Raw genomic sequence first — 25,702 nt, forward strand, 5'->3', positions numbered from 1 at the left:
CTCAGTTGGGCTTACTACACAGACGGGGTGGGGCCTCCTCAGGGTGCACGTCCCTGGCCTGCAGGAGCACAGCCCTCTGTGTGTCGGCAGCACCTGGTGTGCCTCTGCAGTCTGCTCCTGCCGTCACCCCCGCTCTGGCACCCACTCCTGTATCTGCAGGAGTGCACTGTGGCCTTCAGGTTCTGTTTGCCAAGTCATCTGCACCATCGCAGATTGTCTCTTGGGTTTCTGCTGCTGTTTGTTCTGTTTTGTGCACAGTAGAGGGTCGTTCCCATCGGCTACAGAGTCCACCGTGTGCTAGTCAAGCCTGTAAGATGCCCTGTAGGGTGCCCTGAGGATGCTCTGTGAGGTGCCCTGTAGGGTGCCCTGTAGGGTGCCCTGTAGGATGCCCTGTAGGGTGCCCTGTAGGATGCCCTGTAAGGTGCCCTGTAAGATGCCCTGTAGGGTGCCCTGAGGATGCTCTGTAAGGTGCCCTGTAGGGTGCCCTGAGGATGCTCTGTAAGGTGCCCTGTAAGATGCTCCAGTGAGCCCGCCTCTGGGCACTCAGCTCACGGGCTCCCTCCTCATGCAGTGTGGACTCGCCAAGGAGACTGCAGCTCTCTTCCTGGCTGCTCTGTGCTTTCCCAGGGGGAAGCCTGCTGCCCTGCTATGAGGCTGCCCTAGGAAGAGGGCCATGTGAATGGACTGACTAGAATCCTCTGAGGCCTGCAAAAACCCCACACATGACCTTGGAAAGGCACCATCCCTCAGCCAAGCCTGGGTTTGCTGCTGGTTTGCTGCCTGCCTCATGAGGAAGCTAAACAAGGGCACATTGCGGAGCCATGCCCAGCTTCCTGACCCTAAAAAACACAAAATCACAACCATTTGATGCACAAAGCCTCTAAGATCTTCCTTGCCCGAAGGTGTGGAAGGGTCGGAGGTCAGGGGTGGGGTGGGGTAGGGATTGGGAGGTGGGGGGCAGGTGTTGCACAGCATGGATAACTGCTGCCATCCAGGCGCCAGTGGAAAGACCACACTAGGCCCAGGTGATCATGCGCGAAGGTGCTGTCAGCCTTTCGCCCAGCTGTTCCTGTGCACTGCTTCCCTTTCCCTCCGGAGGGTCTCGGGTTTTACAGTCAGCACCACTCACCACTTTCCTCAGTGCTGGGGCCAGGGTTGGAAACCTCACCAACGTTTCTCACCGAGTCTGTCCTCTGACCACGTCCATGTGCCCTGGCCCTAGGATTCCAGCAGCCCTCCAGCGGCTGGGACAGAACCCGGGATGGCCCCGATGCTCAGCAGGCGCTCTCCCCAGGCCAGGCCCAGCAGGGCCATGTCCTCCCCCTTCCCTTTGTTCTGTGTCCCCCCGAGAGGTTCTCTGATGACCCTCCATTTCCCTGATGGTTCTGTTCTGTTTTAAGCAACCGTGTCTAATTAAGTTTAATTTCATCCTCTATCATGCTTCATTTTATCACTGAGTTTTTCAATTTTAGAATTTCCATCTGACAATTTGTGTATGTTTTATTTTATTCTTGATTGCCCGTTTCTGCTGAACCCCCCGTGCTCCCATCCACGGGGGCAGGGCACACGTTCTTACTTGAAGGTGTACATCTTTGGACTCCAATCTTTTGAGCCCTTGTGGATATGCTGTGACTGACAGCTATTTCTGCAGTGATTTCTCACCGACGTGTCTTACTGCTTTTGACTGTGTGTTGGACTTTGTGTTTGAAAAACAGTTTGCAGGAATATTTTGAGGTTGGGATGCAATTGTTGTCTTTAGGCAGAGTTCACGTGTTTCTCCCTGGAAACCGTGGGCCCTGTTGCTCCAGCAGCACCTTGGTCATCTTTAGGTTGAGATGTTTCACAGCTGAGCCGTGGTTCCCGGGTCTGGCCACCGACTTTTGGAATAGACACTTGAAAGCCCTCCCTGAAGGTCCTGGTTGGTCCTAGGCTTAGTCTTTGTCCCTAGAGTCCAGCAGGCCACGGGAAGCACAGGTGGGCTTCTTGGCTGCCTTCCCTGGGCCAGGATGTGCCTCCTGCCTGGGAGGAAAGCCAGAGTACGGTCCTCCTGGCCTCGGGGCCTCTTGTCTCCCCTTCAGCCCCCTCCAGTAGCTCTCTGTCTCGAATGTTCTCTAGCACCTTCAATCAGACTAAACAAAAAGATTTTTTTTTCCAGCTCTTCTGGATGTGCCCAGGGAAAGCGTGGCCAGTCATGGCTAGACGCTGTAGGCATCTTTTATACAGGAGAAAAAATATCTGTTTACACAATTTGAGATACCTGCAGCCAAGCCGATTCCTACGCAATGTTCTCATCAATGCCCTTCAAACACCTGAAGGGACCTTGGCATTTATATCCATTCCTTCAAGATTAATTTGCTTCACATTTATTAATTATGAGAAAAAAATATTTTTAATTGAAGTTATTGTTGGAGCATCTATTTCCTCCTTCTTCTTAGTTTAAACTCATTTTACACTGGCTCTTATGGACCAATACTGTAAAGCTTTCTGAAAAGTCACAAGTAGTGAGTGCAATTTTAATTCCTTAACCCAGGCAATAATATGCTGACAAGAACACCTGCAGTGCAGTTCACAGTTTAGATCCTATTTTCCAGTTATTAAGCCTGCTCCATTCTTATATTTTAAATTCATTCTTCCTAGAAAGTTGATACAGCTTAAAACTTTCATCCATTGACTTCTAAGTTTAAAAGTGCTTACCATTTGAGACGGAATTTCCATTTTCTGCAGTAACAGCACTAGACAGTGAATTAGATAATTGAATTCCATGGTTATTTGCATTTCTATCTTGAGTCTCCGAAGCAATTTCTGATGTACTAGGATCATCCCGGCCAGTTAGGTTCATGTTAGTTTCAAAACCTAAAGTAAAATTTAGAAAAGATTATTCTTGTATGATAAAATGTACTGAAAAAAATGAATAAAGCTATGAAGAAAATAATAAAGGTCACCAAATCAAATGCTAATTATAGTTAATACAAATTGATAATAATCCTTAAATTTTTGGCCTATATGATACTCACCAAATATTGTTGCAACACTGTTAAACATGAATGAAAACATTAAGTGGTAAAAGCCAACTTCATAATTTGTCATTTCCAAACATTTACTTATGACTTTTGATGTCATAGGTCACACAGCTTATTGCAGTGTTGCTCAAGTTGAGAAGGCTGTAAGTTCATGTATCTGGAATTCTGGATTATTACATTTAAATATAGTAAGACATTCTTACAGCTTTCACAAATAACAAATGTTTTCAATGTGGCGATACATTTTTATTATTCCTTTTGGAAAAGGAGACTTCCAATGCACTATAATGTATTCTGTACATTAAAATAATTAAACATTTACTCTTTGTCCTATATTGAGTGTCCTGTGGTGCATGAGGTCAGAAGCCATTGTCCATATTTAGTAAAGGCCAAATGAAGGCTTTTGAACACCTCAGTGCATGGCCTTCGGAACACACTCACCCAGGCAGACTATCCCAAGGTGGGTGCTTTGACCTCAGGCAAGGGTTACAAGTGACCAGAGCTTCACATCAAGCCTCTCTGTACACCTCTCCACCTGGCCTGCAGCCTCCCGTGTCAGTTCCCTCTCAGGCCAAGACCTGGATTGACTCTCACTTCTCAGAAACCCCAAGCAGCTCCAGACCCTGGAGGGGGTGACTGAACAGAAGGCGAGTTGTGCTGTGTTTGTGCTTTTCGCTGGTACTCAGTGGATTCTGACTGTCTTGAAGCTAGGCCTTTCAAAGGTGTAGGCTAACAAATTATTCAAAAGCGATAACACCATCTTTTGCATTATTATACTTGGTTCATGGCAAAACAGTGTGTTATCATCCCTGACCCCAATAACCCAGATCCCAAGAGGCAGAGGCATTACCCATATTTTACTGGGAATTGAGGTCAATCAAAGTCATGCAGCTGGAAAGAACTAGAATAGAATTTTAACCCTATATTCTGGTCACTGTTCAGTTTTTTTTTTTTTCCCCACTAAAAATCAAATTAAATTAAATTAATTTGATTTATGCATAAAATTCTTGGAAGAACAGCTATTGCCTACAATATGAAGAAAAGCGGAGGCAGAAAATGTAGGGAGAGAGGAGGAAGGAGGCGCAGGAGGCAAACAGGCAATGGGGAGGGACAGGGAAGGTGGGGAGCCTCCAGAGCTCGCCTCTCCAGGCCTGAGCTTCCGGACTGTCCCTCAGTGACATTGCCTCCCCTTGTCCCTTGGGTCCTGCATTCAGGTGGCCCCCAGGCATGTTCCTCTTGCAGGTTTCATGTGCTATTCCACATTTCCTCTCCCTGCAAGGTGCTTCCCCATCCACCCTGCATCTCCCACCCACAGGTCAGGACCTTGGTCACATCCCTGCAGGGACCTCTCATGAGCTAACATCCACAAAGCACAGCCTGCTCTACCCAGAAAGGAAGACACAGCCTGAAGACTGAGAGGTGGAAGATGCTGGATTGAGAGAATGAAGGCAAACTGGTCAGAGAGTCCATGTAAAAAAATCCTCAGATGGCCAAAGCCATCCTGAGCAAGGAGGAGGAAGCAGGATGCATGGACTACCACGTCAGACGGATCAAAACGGCACGGCACTGGTGTAAAAACAGACTCGTAGCCCAGGGAACGGGAGAGAGAGCTAAGAAGTAACCCATACAGATGGCCAGGTGTTTTCTCCACATGGTGCTCAGAACACACATTGGGCAAAGATGACGATCTCCAAAAGTGATGCTGAGAAAGTCGGATATCCACATGCAGCAGAATGCAGCTAGACTTTGCCTTGCACCAGTTACAGAAGTCAACTCGAAATGATTAAAGCTTCACCATGAGACCTGAAACAGTGCAACTATCAGGAGAAACAGGGGTAACACTTCAGGACATTGGAAAGGGCAGGGAGTTTTTGGATAACACCCCAAGAGCACACAAAAAAAACACAAAAAGAGAAGGAGGGGGTTATCCCAATCTAAAAGCTTTTGTACAGCTAAGGAAATGATCATCAAAAGGAAAAGGCTGCTCACAGGTTGGGAAGAAACATAGGCAAACTTTGCCTCTGACCGTGGGCTGGTATCCAGAATATATAAGGAATGCCCCAAACTCCAGAGCAGAAAAACCCAATTAAAAAATATGCAATAGACCTAAACAGACATTTCTCAAGAGAAGACATACAAGTGGCCAAAAGGCATAGGAAAAAATGCTCAGCATTACCAGCCATCAAGGAAGTGCAAATCAGAACCCAATGAACCCCCCACTCGAGTCCAGGTGGAAGGCCTACATCAAAGACAAAGACGGCAGGTGCTGCCAAGGACGGGAGACAGGAGTGCAAACTGGTACAGCCATAGTGGAAACCAGTAGGCTGAGGATGGAGCTAGTGTGACCCTGCAACCCCCCTCATGGCGCACATACCCAAAGGAAGCAAAGTCAGCATGTTGGGGACACCTGCTCTCCTGTGCTCACCCTGCACTCCCCAACAGCCACGACTTGAAAGCAACCTACAGACCCACCAGTTCATCAAAGACAAGGGGTGCAGTGCACAAACACAACAAAGAAAGAAATCACGGCATTCACAGCAATGGGGATGGAACGCAAGTCTTTAGGTTAAAAGAAATTACCAGGCCAGAAAGACAGGCCCTGCGTGGAACCTAAAAACGTGGATCCCACCAGAGTGGAAAGGAGGACAGTGGGTACCAGAGGGGAGGCAAGTAAGGGAAGGGAGAGAGGGGCCGGTTGATCCCTGGTGCTAAGTTACAGTTGACAGGGGCCAGGAGTTCTGGGTGCTCTGCACAGTGGGGTGGCTACAGACAACAATGGCAAACTGTGGATTTCAAAAACTCCAGAAGAAAGAACTTGAATGTTTCAATACAAAGCAATGATAATGTCTGGAGAGGCAGACGCGATAATCTGATTTAAACATTATTCAATGTACACAGGTTTCAAAACATCACGTGCTGCCCCATGAGTACGTACAAGTTCTTTGGTATCAGTTAAACATAAGTTTAATTTACAAATGTCACAGCTTCAAAGTCAAAGCAGAAGAACTTATCTAACCCAGTTAAACGCCCAGCAGGCCAGCCTGGCTGCTGACTCCCTTGCACATGAAAACTCAGGCAAAAGCCTCCCGCCCAGCCAGCAGGGCAAGGATAGTGAAGCAGACAGCTAGGTTGATCTGCACCGTCAAGATCTCCGCTGTTCCTGATGCCAATCTGGAACAGGCTGAAACTGAAACAAGGATCATTCATTTTGGTCCAGTCCAGAACTTCTATCTATGAAAAAAAATTTCCATTTAAAGCCATTTTGAGACAGCCCTTCACCTGCTTTTATTTCTGTTTAGGCTAGTTTATTTTTCGACCCTTCAATTTGGGTATTTATTGAGTGCCTACTGTGTGCCTGGTACTCTCCAGCGGCTGAAGGTGAGGAGTGAATTATGGTGGTGGAGTCCCGAGGTAAACTCCACGGGGGGGGGAACACTTGTGGGTCCTCAAGGTTTGGCAGCACGGTGAGGTCAGGGCACCGTCTCCCTGAGGGGGCCTTTCAGCTCTGAGAAGGCGCAGGAAGAAGCAAGGTGCACAGACGCACCTCGCACGTGCAGGAAGAACTCCCTGTCTGAAGAGCCAGGTAGCAGCGACCTGAGAAGTCAGCATGTGGGAGCACAGGAGTGACACAGGGAGACAGGGGCCACCAGACAGGGCACCATCTCTGCCGTCCACCCACACGTCATCGCTGAGTTCCTCTGTGTAGGGTCTTCCCTCCTTAGTTCCTTTGTTGATATAAATGACGAAGCAGCGTCTTTCCTGAACTTCATGTTGTCACCCACTGCATGATGACAAGCTGGGAGTGAGGCTGGAAGGGCACTCTGGCAGTGAAACGGGATCGCCCTCAGTGTCAAGGTCCCCCTTTTGGGGTGGTCCTTATTTGCCCATATTAGCAGGGGAGTCCTGGTTCATTGCGGTATGGGCCGGTGTGTGCTCCTCAGCACCTTTACTCCCAGTTAAACCCAGCTGTGCCCCAGCACCTGTGCCTGCCTTGTTAACCTCTCCATCTAACCCCAGGAGAGCCAGTGCAGAAACCCTGGGTAATACGATTTTGCTGTGAAGGGGCAGCTTAGAGTGGGCAGGTTGGCAACCTTCCTTGCCCAGAGCACCCATTACCTGGGCACAGCACTGAAGGAACGGAAGCAAAGACAAACGAAGGGCACGTTGGCATTCTATCTGGAGAGGCCTTTGTCCCTAAAGCACACATGCAAGATGTATATTTCATGGAGAGTCTGGGAATGATTCAGAGCAAATAAAGTCACCAAGCCTGTGTGTGCCTCCAAGCAGTGGTCATCAGCACTATGAGGGCGATGAAAAGTCATCTAGAAAGGAAAGAGCTGACACTCTCGAAGGACCTAAGGAAACCAAAGAAGTAAGGAGAATCCCACCTAAGAGGTATGTCAGAGGCATTTTCTGTTTCTGCATCTCGTGAAATATATGGTGAGCAATCCAGTGCATGCTCTGGCTGGGTGCATGGTGATGGTAGCACCAGCAGGCATGAATACCTAAGGTTTTTTTTTAAGCCTCTAAACAGAGTTCCCTGTTTCTTTGTGACCTCTGCCTGGTGCTGTTCCACAAACCAGGTGGGGTGAATCACATCAGCATGTAACTCACAGATGAAGTTCTGGCCTTCATATTAGGATATGATTATTCCATACAAGTATGCAATACAGACACATTTACGATGAGTTTTAAACTAATGAGATTAAAAGTCTTTAAATGTTAATATAGTTTTTTCACTCGTCCTGTTATTTTTATATGATTTAAATATCATTGTGGGTGGGTATGATTCTTTTAAAACCCGTTTTCTACAGGAGGTGATCCCCCCACACCCCAGGGCAACCTCACGGGTGTCTGGAGACATTCCTAGCTGTCACACCTGGGGGAGGGAGGCCACTGGCATCTAGTGTAGGGAGGCCAGGCATATGGCAAAATGTGTACGATGCACAGGGGCCCCACGACGAGGCCCATCTGGCCCAGAATGTCATCAGTGCTCAGTGAGGAGCCCGCTTCCAACACAGGTCAGGTCCCCCCGGCTCCCTCAGCCTCTCTGCCAACTCTTACCTGAGCTGAGATCTGCAGGCTGCGTGGACCCTCCACAGCCAGACGCCTGCTTGTCCTGGAGGAGCCTGCTCGGCCTCTCTGCACCCCTCATTCTGCAGGAGCATGGCAGCTCCCCACGTTGTCCACTCCCCAGGAGGCAGGACTTCAAGGTCACCCCTGGAGCACAGCAGCCCTCCCCCCAGGCCAGGGCAGCTTCTGTCCCCACTTCTGTCCCCTCTATGCTTCAGTTTTCTACCCAGTGCTTCTGGCTCTGGGCACACTGCACTCCCTGGCTGGCTTGCTCTGTCTCCCTTCTCTAGAACATGGGCCCTGGGAGCCAAACCCTCCCTGTGCCGTGCTCCAGGGCCTACAGCAGTGCCAGGCAAGGGGAAGTCACTCAGTGTGGGTTGGAATAAAAGAGAAAAAAAGAGCAAACAAGAAACAAAGTGTGACGACATTATTGTCATAAAGATTGTGCTTTCCCAGCACAGCCGCACCCAGCGACTGTACAACAGTTATAGGCTTGCTCAACCAAGCCCACGCAGGTGAGTCTGGTGGGACCCTGCACCAAGACCGCACTCTCCCTTCACATCAGATGATGGAAATGTGAGAAAGGACTTCCAAAGGGAGTAATGTGCCTTGGAGGTCCAATTTCAATTTAAAATCATAAGGTAAGGAAAATATCTCATTTCACCCATTGCACATTTTCTAGTATCCAAAGCACCGGAGCCATTTGCTTTCTACCTGAGCATGTTAACTTGCAGAAGATATCCAGGGAGATTTGAAATCAATACCTGACATCAGGTTTGAGGTTCTCATGTAGTTTCACCATGTCCTGCCAATTGTCCACGTACAAGGGCCACACATATTTAGTCTTTTTAAAATCTTAGATCAGTCTACGGTTTCCAGCACCAGCAAGTTAAAGTCAATTTGGTAAGTGTTGGAGTGCTTTTTCTGAGCCGATGGGATCCTGAATTCTTGGTGTCTGGGTGCAGTGGCAGCTCACCAGGACTGCAGTGAGTGGGGCTCTGTGCACCCCAACCTCTGCAGAGGGCCCCCTCCCCAAGGCCCAGAGAGGGACTCAGACAGTGGGAGCATCGGAGGGATTATTTCTTTCTTTGCATCTATAAGCTCCTGTGAGTGTGTACTGTGCTTCTTTTTTTTTTTTTTTTTTAACAGAGGTTCATTTCATGCCCTAAATCTCCACTGGCCATTTCTATTCTTTAAAAAGTTCACCTACCTCCAGATGTATAAGCTTCTGTCCCTGGAAATGGAACCTGGCCCAGGCATAGAGGGCTCTAGCAGTCATCCTGCCCTGGAGGAACTCACATCCTCCGGGAGAACAGGGGTGGAGTCCTGGAGTGAGACCACCAGGCAACAGAGCCTGTGGCTATCATGGATGTTTCGAGCAGTGTCCATGTGGGAGGGGTCTGACTCCTCAGGCAGTACCTGGGCCATGTCACAAGTCCACCCTGATGTGAGAGGAGGGAATAGGAATGGAGGGGAGGAGGGAGGCGGAGAGGAGGGAAGGGGCCCAGGATGCAGACTCTGCAGGGGACAAGAGGCTTCTTGCTGGGGACAGTCCCTGCACACACTTGAGGAAGGAGAGGACTATGACGCACGTCGCAGAGGCTGACACAAGCACTTCTCAAGTCAACAGCTACAGGAAGCCTGGCAAAAGGCAGAGCTTGCCCACGATGCCCAGAGCCGGGCGGCTGCCCCCGGGTGCTGAGAACTGAAGGCAGAGGAGCAGGGCGTGAGCGGTCGGCCAGCCACGCTCCTCAAACCAGAGTTCTCGTGCACTCAACATGTACTCAAGCCCTGCAGGGTCCGGACTTCACGCCACGAAGTAGCTTCGTGCTTTACAACCCGTGCGCCTGCAGGAAATAATCCCTCCCGTGCTCCCACTGCAGAGTGCCGAGAGGACACAGTGCATGACAGGAAGTCATGGTACAAGCTGGTAAGAGCAAGGAGGAAGGCAGAGAGGATAGTGCTTCAGTAGAGGAAGGTCGAGGAGTGAAAACTCTGCAAAACTCTGGGGGACTCTCCTCCGACTCCTTATCTGGAGATGCCGGCCCACTGAGAAGGGCGTCCAGGGAGCCTTGCCAGGGAGCCGCTTCTCAGGCTTCTCCAGGACCCCACTCAAAGGGTGACTGCCCTCAGGGCGCCTTAGTGTTAGGGTGGCAGGTGACCAGGGCTGAGATGAACATAAGAGGCCCCGGGAGCCCACTGCAGAGCTCTAAAGGGCAGCAGGAGGAGGGCACAGAGATTCTGGAGGCTGGACAGCATGGGGAGAGGAGGCAGAGGAAGGGGCAGCTCTGCCCAGGGCTCCGGGTGGGGCTGGGAGCAGGGGCTGTGGCTCCTGTGGTGTCACAGGACTGGCGTCCACCAGGCTTTCTGAGAAAGGGTGTAGCCTGAAAAGGAAAGTAGTTTTAAAAATATTTCCTTGGTAAATAAAAGTGTGTGAGCTTCGAGGCGAGACTACGACTAGAACAGCGGCGGGATTCAGACTCGGGCAGCGGCGGAAGGACCGGGAGTCGGAGAGGAGGGGGAGTCCGAAGTCCCTGGACTAACCCCAGCAGCACCCTCTGCAGCAGGAGCGGGCACAGGGCTGCGCAGCTGAGTGGAGCCTATGAACCCCCCCCCCCCCCAGGAAGGGCTTCTTCCAGGAAGAGCTGGTCCTGGGAGCCAGGAGGAGAAAACAGAGAGTGCAGAGTGAAAGCAGGCGCAGGCCCAGGGCAGGGGTGGGCAGGGGAGGGCTGCACGGGGAGCTGGCCTATGGCATGCCGCAGAGGTCAAGGCAGCCAGAGCGAGGCGAGCAGCAGTGTTTGTTTAAGAAGAAGGCTTGAAACTCACTTCCCTGGCTCCCCGAGAGGGCGATGGTTGACAGTGCATTTTGGAATCAGGAGATAGGACCCAGGTTTCAGTAAGGCAGGAGGAAGACAGGCTAGCAGTCAGGCTGCCCTAGCGCTCAGAGCACTTGGGAGACAGGAGGAAGGTGAGGCGCGCGGCGCCCGTTACGCACATGGCTGTGGCTCTCGCGGCACTCTACAGGAAGAGTCCTCCCAGGAAAGGCCACTGGGCCCAGGGAGTGCAGGACTCTTTCCTACCTGGGCTCAGGAAGGGGACAGACACAGAGCGTGGTGCCTGGTGCTCTCTGGGCCTTCTCACAGTCTCATTTATAAGATCGGACGTCACAGCTGGACCTGCCTTCAGACATACCTGGAAGGTACACAATTAAATGTGGACAGGCTCCCCTTGACCTGAGGTCAGCCTCCAGTTTGTGTTAAACCAAATCTGGTTTGAGTTAGAGGAGCAATTCCTTTTAGATCTGATTTCTCGGAGAGTTTCAACTGCACATGAGGAAAATCAGAAATAAGAACTTAGTCATCGCCCCCAACCTGCCGCCTCCCGGGAAGGGAACTGGTCTTTCTTTGATTGACAGACAACCAGAGTATTTCTCTTCCTGTCTCTTCAAAGGAAAAAGGTCAGGGTGAAGAGTCCCACAGGCACAGTGGTCCAACGAGGGGGGAGACCTAACATGTGGATCAGTAGGAGGAGAGCAGGATGTCCCAGGAGAGACATGTGCTGTGAACTTGTGCACGCTTTGAACAACGCGGTTCTAACTGACCCTCAGCCACGTGCAAGAGATTCTAACCAGCCCCCTTGCTAACAGTCGCTGAAAAGTACGGAGAAGGCCGTCTTGGTCTGCTGGAGATGGAGAGGCCAGAACCGAATGCCGTGGTTCAGCAATGGCTCTTGTGGTACAGCCAGGACCCACAGACTGGTTACATTTCTAAAGAATTCAGAATTGATTGCTTCCAGGAATGCACAAAAAGTTAAGTCACGCCAATTTCCTTTTAAACTTAACCAACTGGATCTGCATTTGCCCATTTGTTCCGCCCCTGCCGTAGAGGGTACAATCTCTTCGAAGCCTTTCCTTGTCTTTGTGCAGCTCCTGATATAAAGCTGGTCAAAGGTGCAGCTCCTAAACAACACGCCTGTCTGGCCCACAGCTTGTTTCCTGCAGGGTTCCGCAGGTGACAGGTCACTTTCGCTTCTGTTGTTTTACTTCTCCTCCTGCCAGGTGGGATGCAGACCCAGGGGTCCTGAAAGGGTGAGTGGGCAGTGGCTCCTCATGCCGCTGTTCAGGAAAATGGTCCTTCTCATAGTCCCCAGGAAGCGGGCAGAGGAAGGCCGTGCCCTTCAGTTCAGCATCGCGGACACCCACAGCTGGATGGGCAGCTGGTGTGAGGTTCTTCGTCAGTTGAACATAAAACAAAACTGGACTGAACAGGGAGAACCAGCAGAAGTGAAAAAGGAAGAAGAGGTCATCATGATGGCCAGGGCCATCTGGGACGGGTCAGCCAGAGACCTTGTGTGGACATTCAGCCAAGATGCCAGACCTGGGCGACACCCAGGTGGCAGGACAACTGGGCGGAGGTGGCAGCACTGTGGACATCAGGGGCAGAACAGCCCCACCAGCTGCACCTCTGGGGCCTTAAAGAGTCAACTATAAATGTCCATGGGATTGTTAGCAAGCCACAGGGACTGCTCCTGTCACAGCAGGTGATCGGCTGGACTCAGTCCTGATGCTTATGTGGCAAAACTTCCCCTGACCCCAGTAGTGATTCTGTGTCACAAAGTAGATGCCCATCACCTAGGAGGGACAATGCTGGAGGCAGGTGACACAGGGGTCCTGTGGGTCTGCACTTCACCCAGAGCCACAGGCCAAGGCCTGCACAGGGTGGTGGGTGCTGGGATTCTCTTCTTCAGGTGGCTCCACGGCTAATCCTTTCCCATCAATCCTCCTTCAAGTACAGGTCTAGCATCACTAATCTGGATATTCAAAATTAGAAATGCTTCAAAATTTGAAACCTTTCAAGCATTGACATGATCCCTATAGTGGAAAATTCAATACCATGAACCATTCACTCATGCACAATTATAATAAAAAAAAACATCCTATAACATTGCCTTTAGGCTCTGTGTGTAAAGTGTATAGACACATGAATGAACCCCATGTTTACATTTGGGTCCTATTCCCAAGATAGTGCATTATATCTATGCAAATATTCCAAACTCTGAAAAAAACTTTAACCTGTATATGTGTTTATGTGTGAATGAATAAAAAAAAATAGCAAGGAAAAAAAGAGTCCTTTCCACATAGCCCAATGGAGTTACTACAACACGTCATTTGATTATGCCCTTTTAGGGATCTCCTTCGTGTGCAGGGTGAGGCCTGCACTGCCTCCCACGGAGGTGGCCCCCTCCTGTGCTGGCACTCTGTCCTGGGGTCCAGTTTCCTCTCCCTCCCAGGACAGTGCTGCGGATGGTGCACTGCAAGTGTGGCTGGGAGATCACTTCGTGGGTGGGACACGCACTTAACAATGAAAGAGGAGAGATTACTTTGAGTAAAACTGGATGTTTCTCTGGCCTGAGGGCAGAGGGGCAGCTAGGGACACACAGTTAGTGTCCCCAGGAAAAACACGACCTTCCTCCTTAGACACACTGGATTCCTCAGGTTCCCAAGTACCACTGCTTCTGAGGGAGCCCACAACCCAAGAGATCCACCACACTTTTTTTCCCAATACATGAATGAAGCTTATCCTTATTTAACTCTTTTTCTAAAACTGAAATACTGAGACAAAATTGTAATACCAAATATTACTGGTACTTTTATCACTTTGGCTGAAGTTGACCTCTGATACTTTAATTCCTGAGAAGAACTTCATGTCCAGAGGCCACGTCATAGAAAACATCTCTGAGAATAGAAGACATTTCTGACGCCCTTACGTGGGTCCCCGAGACTCACGCAATCTCTAGACGTGGAAATGCACTCTGGTTAGCAGCTGGACCACACTACTGGGTTTTCTAATGATCATCAGATTAAAAAGACATTTTTATGGTCCCACATCACCATATATAAAACACCATGCCTCTTTCCTGTGTCCCTGTCCCCAACCTCTAAATTAGAGATAATTTCAAGCCCCGGTGAGTGCATGGCGGAGACCCCCTGCCAAGCTGCAACTGCTTCCGTGAAATTAATGTCAACAATTAGAGTTTGCTGTCTGCTGTGACGCGCAGGAGGTCCAGCCAGGCCCTAGTTGTGCCAAGGCTTCCCAGGTGGAAACGGGCTGGGGAGACGGAGCTGCAGGGGCTCCCCGGGATGGAGGGCAGGCAGTGGGCTGGGATGCAGCGGCCTAGGCTCTGTTTCCTGAGGACTGTGTGATATTCTTATGGCAGTTTATCTGTTGACATCGTGGAGGACTTTATTACTAGCAGTTGTAGAACCAGTTAGACACCAAGAGACAAGGTCAATGCAAATCTCTTGAAGATGGGTCAAAGTTGCTATTTTTCCCTATAGGATCTGCTGCGGGACACTGCTGTCCATCAGGAAGGGGCATGTGCACTGGGAGAAGGGCCCACCCTTCTTGAAGGCAGGTATTTGTCCTCCTCTCCTCTTCCTCCCTGATGCAGTCAAACCCAGCCCATGTTCTTGGCAGGTGACCTTGCCTGAGAAGGACCACTAAGGGGACAGGACTGCACTGAACAGCTGAGCCTTCCATGTGCTTTGGCCCCTGGAGAAGCCCCGCGAGGGCTGCACCCACGGCCTGCCCCAGGTGCAGGCTCACCCACTTCTTCCTGGATTTTCCATCTTCCATGAAAGGAAACGGACAAAACCACAATATGCATATTTTCCTTTGAAAAACTCTCATGTACCAATTACACACATGCCTGTTCGACTTTCTTTAAAATGGAAGTTTCTTTCAGAAGATTATGTTTGATTAGGGGCCAGAGTTGGGGACATGGAGAAGCTCTTTTTGGGTTTCTGGGGACTCTGGGCAAAGCACATACTAAGTGCCACTGGGTTCCACTGTAGATCGCTGTAGCCTTCCACTCAGCATGTGCCTGCCCAGGGGCTCTGCATGATCTAGAACCCAGCCATTGGTGGGAGGAAACAGTCACACTGTCATTTACTGTCTTATTATCATTGATGCGCACTGTTAAACTGCAGGTGGCCAGCGATTGCCAGTGCCCAGGCTCTAGGGAAGAAAACTGAAGGTTTCAGGGAGAGGCCAGGATAGTGGCCAGAAGCCTAAAGGCTGTCCAGTGCCCAGTGTTGGCATCCTTGGTCATGGGGTAAGGTACAGTGAAATCAGTTTAGCTAGCTCACTAATGGTATGGAACTTTCCAGTCTAATCCGGGATTAATGATAAAAATGGCTGGGGTCAGGCATGAAGGACCTACGTACTGATGGGTAATGGAGAGATCCGTCTTTCCTTCTGACACTCTAGGAGATCGCTCAAGGCATCTGTCCAGCACCTCTGTGGGAAAGCATCCCGTGTACCCTGTCACTCCTGAGCATCTCTTCACAGAAGGAAGAAAACCCAGGACACAGTACCACGTAGCAATCATGAGATGCAGGGAGTCAGGGAGGTCTTTATTCCCTTGCTTAAGGACAGCTGCTGAGTGGCTTAGAGGACGGAGCACTAGACTGCTCCCTGGAACCCCCAGTGGGAGTTCAATCTGCAATCCAGCGCAGAGACGCACAGCACCCAGCAGCTGCTTCCTTCAGCAGGCTGAAAGCATGAAGAACGTTTACTGTTAGGAGACAATCCACTGCTGAAAGGCCTGCCTTATTTTCAGGGTTTCAGGTAGGGCAGATTCTCCTGCGATGGTGCACCGCACGACATCCTCGTGTAATGGCTTCTTGGCTGCGTGTAGCTCCTCTGAAGACTGATGAACTATTGAGGCTGGATGCACATCTCTGGTCTGACTGACATGCCCATGGTGCAGATTTATGACCAATGTGTTAAGGTAATTTCCCAGGATGATTTATACAATGCAAAGGGCAACTTTTTGATCAGATTGATCTAAATATTTAATTGTTGTTACTCTCTGCTTGTTTTTGTCCCTGGATCTCAAAGAAAGAGGAAGCACTGTGGCCTCCTGGAAATACCACTGTCCTGAGGCAAGGAATTTCACTTTCTTCCAGCCAATGTGCACAGAGGGGGCTATGAGCACAGGTCTGACAGTAGTCCTCGGGTTAATGATGTTTGTCACTTTGCTGTCATCAAGTCTTCTCTGTTCACATGATTTACAAAAGACTGAATTCTTGCCTTTTATTTTTTTCAGAAAGGTACTAGAGAGAGAGGAACCTTTTTGTGTGTCTTTCTCTGTTTGGTCACGATGACTGAAGGTCACTGCTGGCCATCTGCCTTGCCCTTAGCAAGGCTCCCAGCACAAGCTGAGGGCTCATTCAGTACTCATCTAGTTGCTGGGGACCCTGTGCAGGTGCCTGACACCCCCTTCTGAGACTGAAGTTCACATTCCCACCAGGAGTAAAGGCGAGATGCTGGGTGGGCCTTGGCAGGGGATTTCAACCTCAGTTCCCAGGCAGAGCCTTAGAGGGGCCCAGGCAAGGGGACATAGGGGTTCCGAGACCACAGGGGCACTTCTGGGACAGGTGTTAGAGAAGGTGAGGAAGGGAGCGGATGGAGCAGAGGGCAGGAGAAGAAGGTGCTCTCAGTTACAACCTGCACGTGGATGTTCTCAGGAACACTGAAAACTGGGCCAAAAGGTCTAATCTGCTGCCCACCCCCATCTTTTTCTGGTAATAAGTTTCTATTTAACTTAGAAGGGAATTCCTTTCTCAGTCAGGGTCTCCATATAGTTATTTTAATTTCAATAGTTTTCAGAGACTAAGAATAGCATAATAGAAGTAACTCAGGGGTTGGGAGAATGGAGACCTGTGTTTGATTCCTGGGGGTGAGGCGATTTCTTCCTGTGATTAGGGAGAATCAAGTAGCTGGCCCAAGTCAGATTTCTTTAATGACAGGGACAGGACAGCTCTTCACCTCCTCACAGGGGCGAAGACCTAGGGAGAGAGAGGCTGATGTGCTTGGCCCACACCCAAGTGTCAGCTCTAACTACTATGGAATAGCGCCGTTGGCATGGGACACGGGGCACCTGGGTGCACCCCTTCCAGGGAGGCCACCTGCACACACCTGGAGTCCCTGCGTTCTTGTCCTTTCCCTTCTCTAGCACTTGGCATCCTTTGTAGGAGATACCCTGTGAGTTCCTGTTGAATCCTCACGTGACAGAAGAGTAGCAGTGGAGATTTTTCAGAGCCTTATCATGAAGCCGGTGAGACGCAACCAGTAGAAAGCACGCCTGCTCTGACTCCAAGCAAGTGATGCCTTCTGTCCTCCCTCTCCTTCCCCCACTCCCCTGGCCACCTTCTAAAGCAGCTGTGTATCCAGGACCTGCATTTCCCACCCCGTCTTTGGTCTTCTGCTTGCTCTGCCTGTTCCCCCACTTCTGCACCTGGAGAACCTCGGCCACCCACTGCCCGCTCTCTCTCTTCCTGCCCCCTGGCAGCTCTGGAAGGAGGCCCTCTAAGAGGCTGGGGCGTTCACAGCTCCCTGTCCTGGCTGCTGAACTCACCTGTACGCACCTCTGAGGCAGTCTCCCTCGTTCCTCCCAGATCCCTGGCATTTTTTGAGAATCTGGTGACATGTATAAAATCTCTTTCCACAGAAGGTGCATGCACACTGCTGGGGTTCCTGGCCAGGTGCAGTCCAACTCTGGATCCACAAAAGGCCCAGGATCCACTGGTTAAAGATTCACTCACGTTCCGGAACTTCTCTCACTGAAGGGGGATGCACTCCCTTGTGGTCTGTGAGAGGGCAGAGGCAACGCCACAGGCCTCCATTTACGTTTTTGGATTCTCAAGTTCCAAGCCCTGTGCTTATATGAAGTAAATGCTCATTGGCTGACTCCAAGGGAAACAGGTCTACCGGTTAATGCACAATTTCATTGCATGGATTCTTGGGCATTTAGAAGAAGGTGTTGTAAATTGTGAGGAAAATGGCAAAACGTTCAGAACAAATACTTGGGCATTAAAAAATGTCTTTTCAATTAATTTAGAGGAACAAAGCTTTGTGCTTTCAACAAAGACAAATTTGGCTACTGATAGTTTATAAAAATCCAAAGCTCATTTCTTACCGTAAATGAACAAAGTATCATTTCTACTAGACCTTGGGGAATGAGAAGCACTGAAATGTATAGCTGCAATTCCCAGGCTCAGATATTCTTGGCTACTGCAGAGGGGCCAAGAAAAAATTAATAAAAAAATCCTTAGAGAGACATAGCCTCCTCGTATCAGAAGCTGGGTTTACTGGCACTACAAGGGGACACTCTAGGAGCTCATCCTTGCTTAATGTCCACCAGGTGACAGAGGGAGGCCTTCCTTCTCAGGAGATGTCAATCTAGCTTCCCCACAGGACTTCCTCATTCAGAAAATGAGGGAAACTAGATGTTGCTTGGAAATGGTTCTAGAATGCAGGGGAATACCTTCCTTCCATAAGAGGGAGACTGCTCTGTTAGACAGGAGTGTGGACAGCAACCTACCAGGGAGGAGAATCGCACGAGTGGCTGTGTGCTGCCTCTGCCCAGCCCTTTGTGACTCCAAGGACCCTCAGGCCACCCCCCACTTGCACACAGATCAAAATCACCATGGAAGGGAGCTTTGTGGAGCGGGAATGAGCAGCACCTAGGCCAGGCAAAGTCTGCACATGGGGAAGGAGCTGTGGAAGGAGCCCTGGGTGCTGAGTGTACAGCCCTCTACCCCATGTCCAGATCCACAGAGACAGGTGACATTCTTAGGCTGCAGTCTCATTTGAACGTGTCAGAGACTAAATGATAATGTTAAAACTTCTACTTCGCACAGCTGGAGTGAGAAGTGGCCCTCACAGATGGCTTTGCATGAGTTGGCCTCAATTTCTGTTGGTGATTCAGTGGCATTTCAGTGATACTGAAGCTCTGGGCTTCTGGTTACTAAACAACGTATAGGTGACTGCACTTGGCACAGACACATCTAAACCTCATAACTGACCTAAGACACAACTGCATTTATTTTTGAATTCAGGATGAGACTGAAATTCTTTTTGAGTTTTGATCTTTCAAACTTGAGTCCCATTTGAATGTAATATTTAGAAATACACGGTTATTTTGGGCCATGGTAGAAGGGCTGTCTGCATCAGCTGCCCATGCCAGGCACTGTCACTGAAGTCAGACGGGAGCTCCTGGTTGCTCAGTGAATCATTTTATTTCCATCATGAGAAACGGTGCTGTGCTCCCCATGCTCCGGCTTTCGTCGTGAATACCTGTCTCCTGTCAGTGCAGACAAGCGGCATCGCTGTCCTATACTCATTAACGTGACTTAAGAGTATGTCTTTCTCCCCCTAAAGAACATCTGTGGTAGAATATTTATATATTTATTAATAAAATGATTTGATATTGGGATGCTTTTCCAGATTATCCAGTGCTGGCGGAGGGCAGCAGGCAGGAGCAGAGATGAGACAGTGCTGACCATGGACAAGGTCCATCATTCTCTGTATTCTTAGGTATGTTTGAAATTTTCCTTAAAGCCAACCCTAGGAAAAAATTCCTTTCAAACAGCCCTCCGGAATAAAAATGCCAAGTGGTAAAACGTGTGTTTATATAATACTCTGACTTCCAAACTCAAAATATTCTTATTTGGAGTGTTTATGTAATCATATAAAATATTTGAAATTCGGGGCTGGGTTGTGGCTCAGTGGTAGAGCACGTGTAAGGCCCTGGGATTGATCCTCAGCACCACATAAAAATAAATAAAATAAATTGTGTCCAACTACAAACTAAAAAATAAATATAAAAAATATTTTGAAATTAATGTAATTTCCATTTGGTTTAAATGAATCCTATTAAGTAAAAATGCCATCAGGGCAAGATCCATCAGATGTATTTATATCTCAACTGCTTTTTAGGTAAATTTTCCATCAAATAACTATTTAATCCCCCTAATATTAGGAGACAATATTGTACGTTGTAGTTCTGCTGATGTCCTGAAGTTCCTGTTATGTCTGATGAGCAAGGGTGTCCAGAGTAATGGAACAAGGTTTCTAAGTGCTCTGAGAGTCACACCTTTCCCTAACTCAGCCTAGCTCTCCCTGCTTTCTGCTCCAGACTCTAGAGAGGTACCGCGTTTTTGTCAGCCTCGGAGACCCCTGATCTTGTGCCCTAAGAGCAGAGCCAGGGCAGGTGCTTTCTTTCTTGTCACGAGGGATAAACTCAGCCAAGCCGCCTTCAGCGCAATGGAGCCCCCTAGTGGCCGAACACGCCCAGGTCTGTCCTCAGTCGCCCTTTGGGTTAGGCCTTGTGTTTTTAAACTAAGCAACTGGAAACAATTAGCATGATACTATTAGCCATATTATACCATCAGAGGAAAAGACAGTTGTGAATTAATGGGACTTTGTTTCTGGGAAGGCAGGGACAATGAAACCTTTAGTCCTTCCTCACTAAAGGGCCAAGAGGACTGAACACTGTTCAGAACCACACACACGCAGAGTGGGAAGGCACGCCTTGGTATTCCCGAGCGTCTGGGACCATTTTCTCCATCCAGACTCTGTGGCTCTTACTTGCTGCACCTCGGGGGCAAACACAGAGTTCTTAAAGCTTTCTCCTGCTCTACTAGGTACAGCGTGAGGGTAGGTAAGGAAAGAGCCACTGGGGACAGAATTACTGCATTCGAGCCTGGCTCTCCTGAGCAGAGAAACTGGAGTAACTGGATCAGTCTCCCTGTGCCTCAGCTTTCCGTAAAAGGAGTCTAAGGGTAGCAGACGCCTGGTGGTGGCCTGAGAATCCGGCAGGCTACTGAAGCGCTGCCTGGAATAGAGCGCTATGGGCACCTGCTGCTCTCGTGATTCTATTCAGCCTGGGCCGCACCCATCAGCTTCAAGATCTTATTTTTTTCTGTATGTGGATCTACGTGATTTTTTTTATGGCTCAAATTGCATATGCCAACAGTCTGTAGATGTGAACTTCTTTGATATTTGTGAGTTTCCAGAACAGTCCTGGTAGGGCTACAGTGAGAGAAGCTCCCTCCCTATGCCCAGCAGAGCACCATGTGTCCAGTGGAACTGCCCACTGTGGGGAATTGACCAGCAGATTAATCTTTGCAAGGCCCTGTCCCAAAGAGGCAACGCAAACATTCTGAATCCTCCTGCAAAATCTGCAGGACAACTTCCTCATATCACAACTGTATAAGAAACAAACTGTAATTAATGTAGAGGCCTTGATGGTGAATTAGCCACACACTGGATTATTTGATAAGTAAACTATTTCAGGTGAAAATAAAACGTCTTTAAATACGTAAGGGGGAAAGTAGAAGGCTTAAAACTTGAAAGGAAAGAAACCCCAAGGTAATAGTAACTCAGGAATAACCTCCCTTTAAATCATTTAGAAGAAAATGGATTCCTCCCCTTAGGATCAAACTGTGAGCCTTACAATCAGGGGCAGCTCTAGAGCCCCGCCCTCCCATTAAGCATCCTTCTTCCATATCTTATCTTGACCCCTTTCACCTTCAGGAAGATTAACTTGTACATTTCAAGGAACACCATGCAACTTACTTATAAACTTACTTCCCCATCACAGACCATAAAGAATCCTGCAGTGGTCAACTGTGTACCTGAGTGTCCTACATCTGTGAGTGGATGACCCAGTCTCCCGGTATTAAATTTCCTGTTATTGCTGCCCAAGTCCTAAATGGTTCAAATCAATCTCTTCAAATTGCAAAGTATTTTGTAAAAACCCACAATAGGAAAACAGGTATCTTATAATTTTACAGATGAAGTTTTGGTGCTATATTTGAGGTTTTGACACATGTCCCCAACACTGGCACCAGAGGGACAATGACCAGCAAATTTACACACCAGGCCTGGAGACCTCACCATAATTCTCACTTCCCCTCTGGGATTTCCAAATGGTGAGGTCTGTCCACAAAAGTGTTAACCTCACTTTTTTTAAGAGAATAGCTAGAGTCAAGAATATACCTAATTTCAATCTATAGTAAAATGAGGTTTACGAGTTATCAATAAACTTCTAGTTTTTAAAGCAAATCTTGATGTGCTCATTTAATGATCTTTCTCTTAGATTCCATCTTGGTCCTTGGAATGAAACACGACCTGTAAAATTCAAGCATTCTGCCACTTTCAAGTTCAATTTCACCTATTAGTTGCCTACAGTTAAGAAGACATTGTTAGCTAAACAAGCAACTAGCTTTTTGGTCTAGAGAACAAATAGTGAGTGTTATCTAGCTTGCGAAGGTTCTTAGCCTCTGCCTGCTTTGCTCTCGTTCACATTGCTTTCTGGATTTTCTAGTTTTCATACCTGAAGTAATTTCTTAATCAAATGACGGAAACTAACATGTCTATGCATTTTCTTTCAAAGAAGGAGTAGGCTAATACATGAAATGTCACACCATAGGTCAAACTCTTATTTTCAATCCTGCCACTTGACCCCAAAGAGGATATTAACCCCTCCACATTGAAGTTTTACATCTCTAAAGTGAGGATATCCACAGTGGCCATTAGCCTTGGGAGGTAGAGGGTCTAATGGCATCATGACACACTTAACAAGATGTTTACATTAATGTACTTCTTCCTCAACATACAGAATGTTGAAAAAATATCTTGTATAAAAACTGCAATTAAAAAATGACAACATTCTTTTTGATTATTAAGGGCATCTGCAAAAGCAGCATGTTTGGTACAAAGGCAACCTCATGTGAATGAAGTGGTATGTGTCGAGGTACTTTCAAGAGATTAGCAAAAATTTCTCTCTGCATTTTTTTTTTTCTGGCTACATTCTGCATTTACAGTGACACAAAATAAACGTTGTTTTTTTTTTTTTTTTAACCAAGCAACAGCCTCTGGCTGTAAGAACCTAATGCGGAGCTCATCTGAGTGGACCATCTCCACTGCTAACTTTGCCTTAGGTTGAGTGGATGAGGAGGAAACAAAACAGAATCAGCTAAACTGTTCCTTGGGTGGTGTATGGAAGAAGAACTCAGCTCATCCCCAGAACCTAAGGCGAGTGGTATTCCGTGAAGAGTGCTGGCTGAACAGGTGATCATCCCAGATGTCCTGGGGCAAAACGAGGTGGATGATAAGGCCACTAGGGTTAATGATGATATCGGCAATGTGATGTCACAAAAAATAATACCATTTCCACGTTATAAGGAAGTGTTACAGGAGAAAGAAACCTAGTTCCAGCATGAATCAAGCTATAATTTATTAAATCCGGTTTTAGTGCTAAGTATCTCTGTATTATGAGACTTTACCGTCTTATTCTGCAACGTGGAAATGCAAATTCCTACCACTTGTCCACACTGGTTGCAGAAGGTTTTCCCTTGACATCTGCTCTGAATGGCCTGAGCGGGCCTGGACTCCGCTTGCGAAGGTTCTTAGCCTCTGCCTGCTATGCACAGGCACCGGCACCCACCCTGGCACCCACCCGGGCTCCCGCGCACAGGTGCACCAGCCCCAGGGGGGTCGGCTCACCTTCAGCTTCCCGGATCTTCCTCCCCGCGGCCGACTTCCGCAGCACGCTCCTTCCCGAGCTGAAGAGGCTGGCCAGCTCGTCCAGAGGGCTGGACAGGGGCCTGGGGTTCGGNCGCAGTGGCAGCTGCGGGGTGCACTGCGGGCCATCAGCTGGGCAGGCCCGCTGGGCGCCAGGGGTTCCGGGGACCTGGCGTGCACCTGCCTGACACATGGCGCCTGGGGGCCGGGGGCCCCAAATTTCCTCGTAGGAGCCGCTGAGCTTTGTGTTGGGACTTCTCTTTGGCTTTCGAGGGGGGATCTTTTTCATGGTGCTGTAGTCATCACTGTGGGGTCTGGGTCGCGTCAGAGCTGGAGGAGAAAAGAGGGAGGGCAGTGTGAGCAAGACTCCAGCCAGCGGCCAGGACCTGAGCTGGCTGGACTGTCCCTCCCCCAGGCTAGCCTTGGTCCTCAGAGCCCCTGCACTCCAGCTGTGGAAAACCCAGGCCCCTCCACCCACTGGAGCCCCACCAAACCAGACCTCCCCAAAGCACCAAGCACCCTGGCTTTTGATATTGCAGGAGGAGGGCTTCCACCCTTTGGGGGTGATGTCCCCAGGACAGGGAAGCACAGTGAGTTCTGTGCTGTGTTAGAAAGTGGTGCAGGCTACAGAGACAGGAAGCAGTAGGCCAGAGTGAGGGTTCCAGAACAGGAGCGGGGTGGAGTGGTACAGAATGTGGTTTTAGAAGAAGTCTTGGGCAACTCCCCAAGCCTCAGTGAAGACAGCCTGAGAGTGACATTATTCACTATCTCAGAGGAAGGGCATGGACAGGTCTGTGTGAAAAGTACTTAGCTCAGGCCCTGGCACACTATAATCACGAAACAAATAGGTCCATCCTCATGGGAATGGAAGAAAACAAAGTTCATTTCCTAGCTCCATGGCCATCTTCAAAAGCCAGTGTTACATGAGGCTTCCCAAAGCCATGACACTCAAGAACAGAATATACCCCGCGTGTGCAATGTTCTAATAAGCATTGTCCTGATGATTTTCAGTGTGCTGAAACACAGAGGGCAGAGCTTCTCCTAGAAATAGAACGCACCAACCCCACTTTTAATATTAGTATTATAGATTTCTGCAGTCATGAATAATTTACAGGGTTTGTGGCAGATGGTATTTTCCCAAACTGGTTTCAATATTTTCAGTCCCAAATGCTCTTCCTGAACCTTGAACCTGGGAGGTCTTTGGCTGCTTCAGAGAAGAAGATGTTGGAGAGATGTTGCCTGCCTCTGAGGCCGGGGCACACGCAGTGCAGTCTGCCTTTTCACCCACCCTCCTGGACACATGGTGTGAGAGCCCTGATTTCTGCATAAGAAACGTGGACACCCTGAAGCATCCCTGCCATGGGGAACCTGTGGAGAGGCCACTTGGAGGAGAGGGAGAGGCCAGAGGACCCATCTGCTCCTGCCTTCAGCTGTCTGATCTTTCCCATCCCAGGCACTGGATGTGCAATGAACCTCCTCCTCCAGGGACGCCGGAGTTCAGTCACATTCTGGAGCCATAGGACAGTACTAAAGTCATCCTTGCATCTTAAGACACGGAGTCCTGCACAGACGTGGTACCTACAGGGCACTGCTGCTACCTAAAAAATGAAACGTGTGGCTTGGCTTTGGGAAAACAGATGAGTCTTGAAGAGACAATCAGCAGAAATGGGGGGCCCTCAGGAAAGCTCTGGGTGAGGTTCAAGGGAGGATGAGGAGGGAAAGTCCGGCAGCAGTGTCACCTGCAGGAATGGCAAACAGGAGACCCACTTCGTGACTGGGCCACCAGGCTAAGGAGACTGTCAGGCAGTGTCACAGCTATCTCTGGGATTCTTCAAACCACCTGGAACAGAACATGAGCGCGAAGAGATGGGCAAAGAAGGAGCCATCGTCACGAGGGAGCCAGGACCTGAAGGATCTGAAAATAAAATGGTTCTCACTATCGGCTCTCCAGATGGCAGAGATTCTAAAGCTAAGAAAGCACCTCCCAGCAGACAAGAAATTCAGGGCATTTTCAGGAAAACATGATCGAAAGAAGAAGCCAAGCACATGCTGTGGAGACATTTATTAAAACATCCAAAGACACAAGGTGGTGCTTCACAGACTGCTCAGGAAGCAGAGCCACAGGACCCTTCAGAACTTCAAGGCTTGCCTCAAAGAAATAAGGCAGAGAGCCCCAAAGAGAGGAGAGGTTCCCTCCGAGACTTGAGGACATGTGCTCTGACTAATTAAGCGCAG

General features: G+C 49.0%; 1 protein-coding gene across 4 annotated transcripts in view; it reads right to left on the reverse strand.

Moving 5' to 3' along the window:
• The window catches only part of Myo16 (myosin XVI), a 420,601-nt gene that overhangs the window by 34,854 nt on the left and 360,045 nt on the right, over positions 1 to 25,702 (reverse strand). For all 4 annotated transcript variants that reach the window (XM_048800642.1, XM_048800640.1, XM_048800641.1 and 1 more), the window contains 2 exons: positions 23,450 to 23,797; positions 2,695 to 2,853 (listed from right to left, as the gene is read on the reverse strand). In XM_048800642.1, coding sequence (XP_048656599.1) covers positions 2,695 to 2,853; positions 23,450 to 23,797 — 507 coding nt within the window. The remainder of the gene's footprint in view (positions 1 to 2,694; positions 2,854 to 23,449; positions 23,798 to 25,702) is intronic.

The sequence above is a fragment of the Marmota marmota genome, unplaced genomic scaffold (assembly GCF_001458135.2).
Source record: "Marmota marmota marmota unplaced genomic scaffold, marMar, whole genome shotgun sequence".
NCBI classification, from domain to species: domain Eukaryota; kingdom Metazoa; phylum Chordata; class Mammalia; order Rodentia; family Sciuridae; genus Marmota; species Marmota marmota.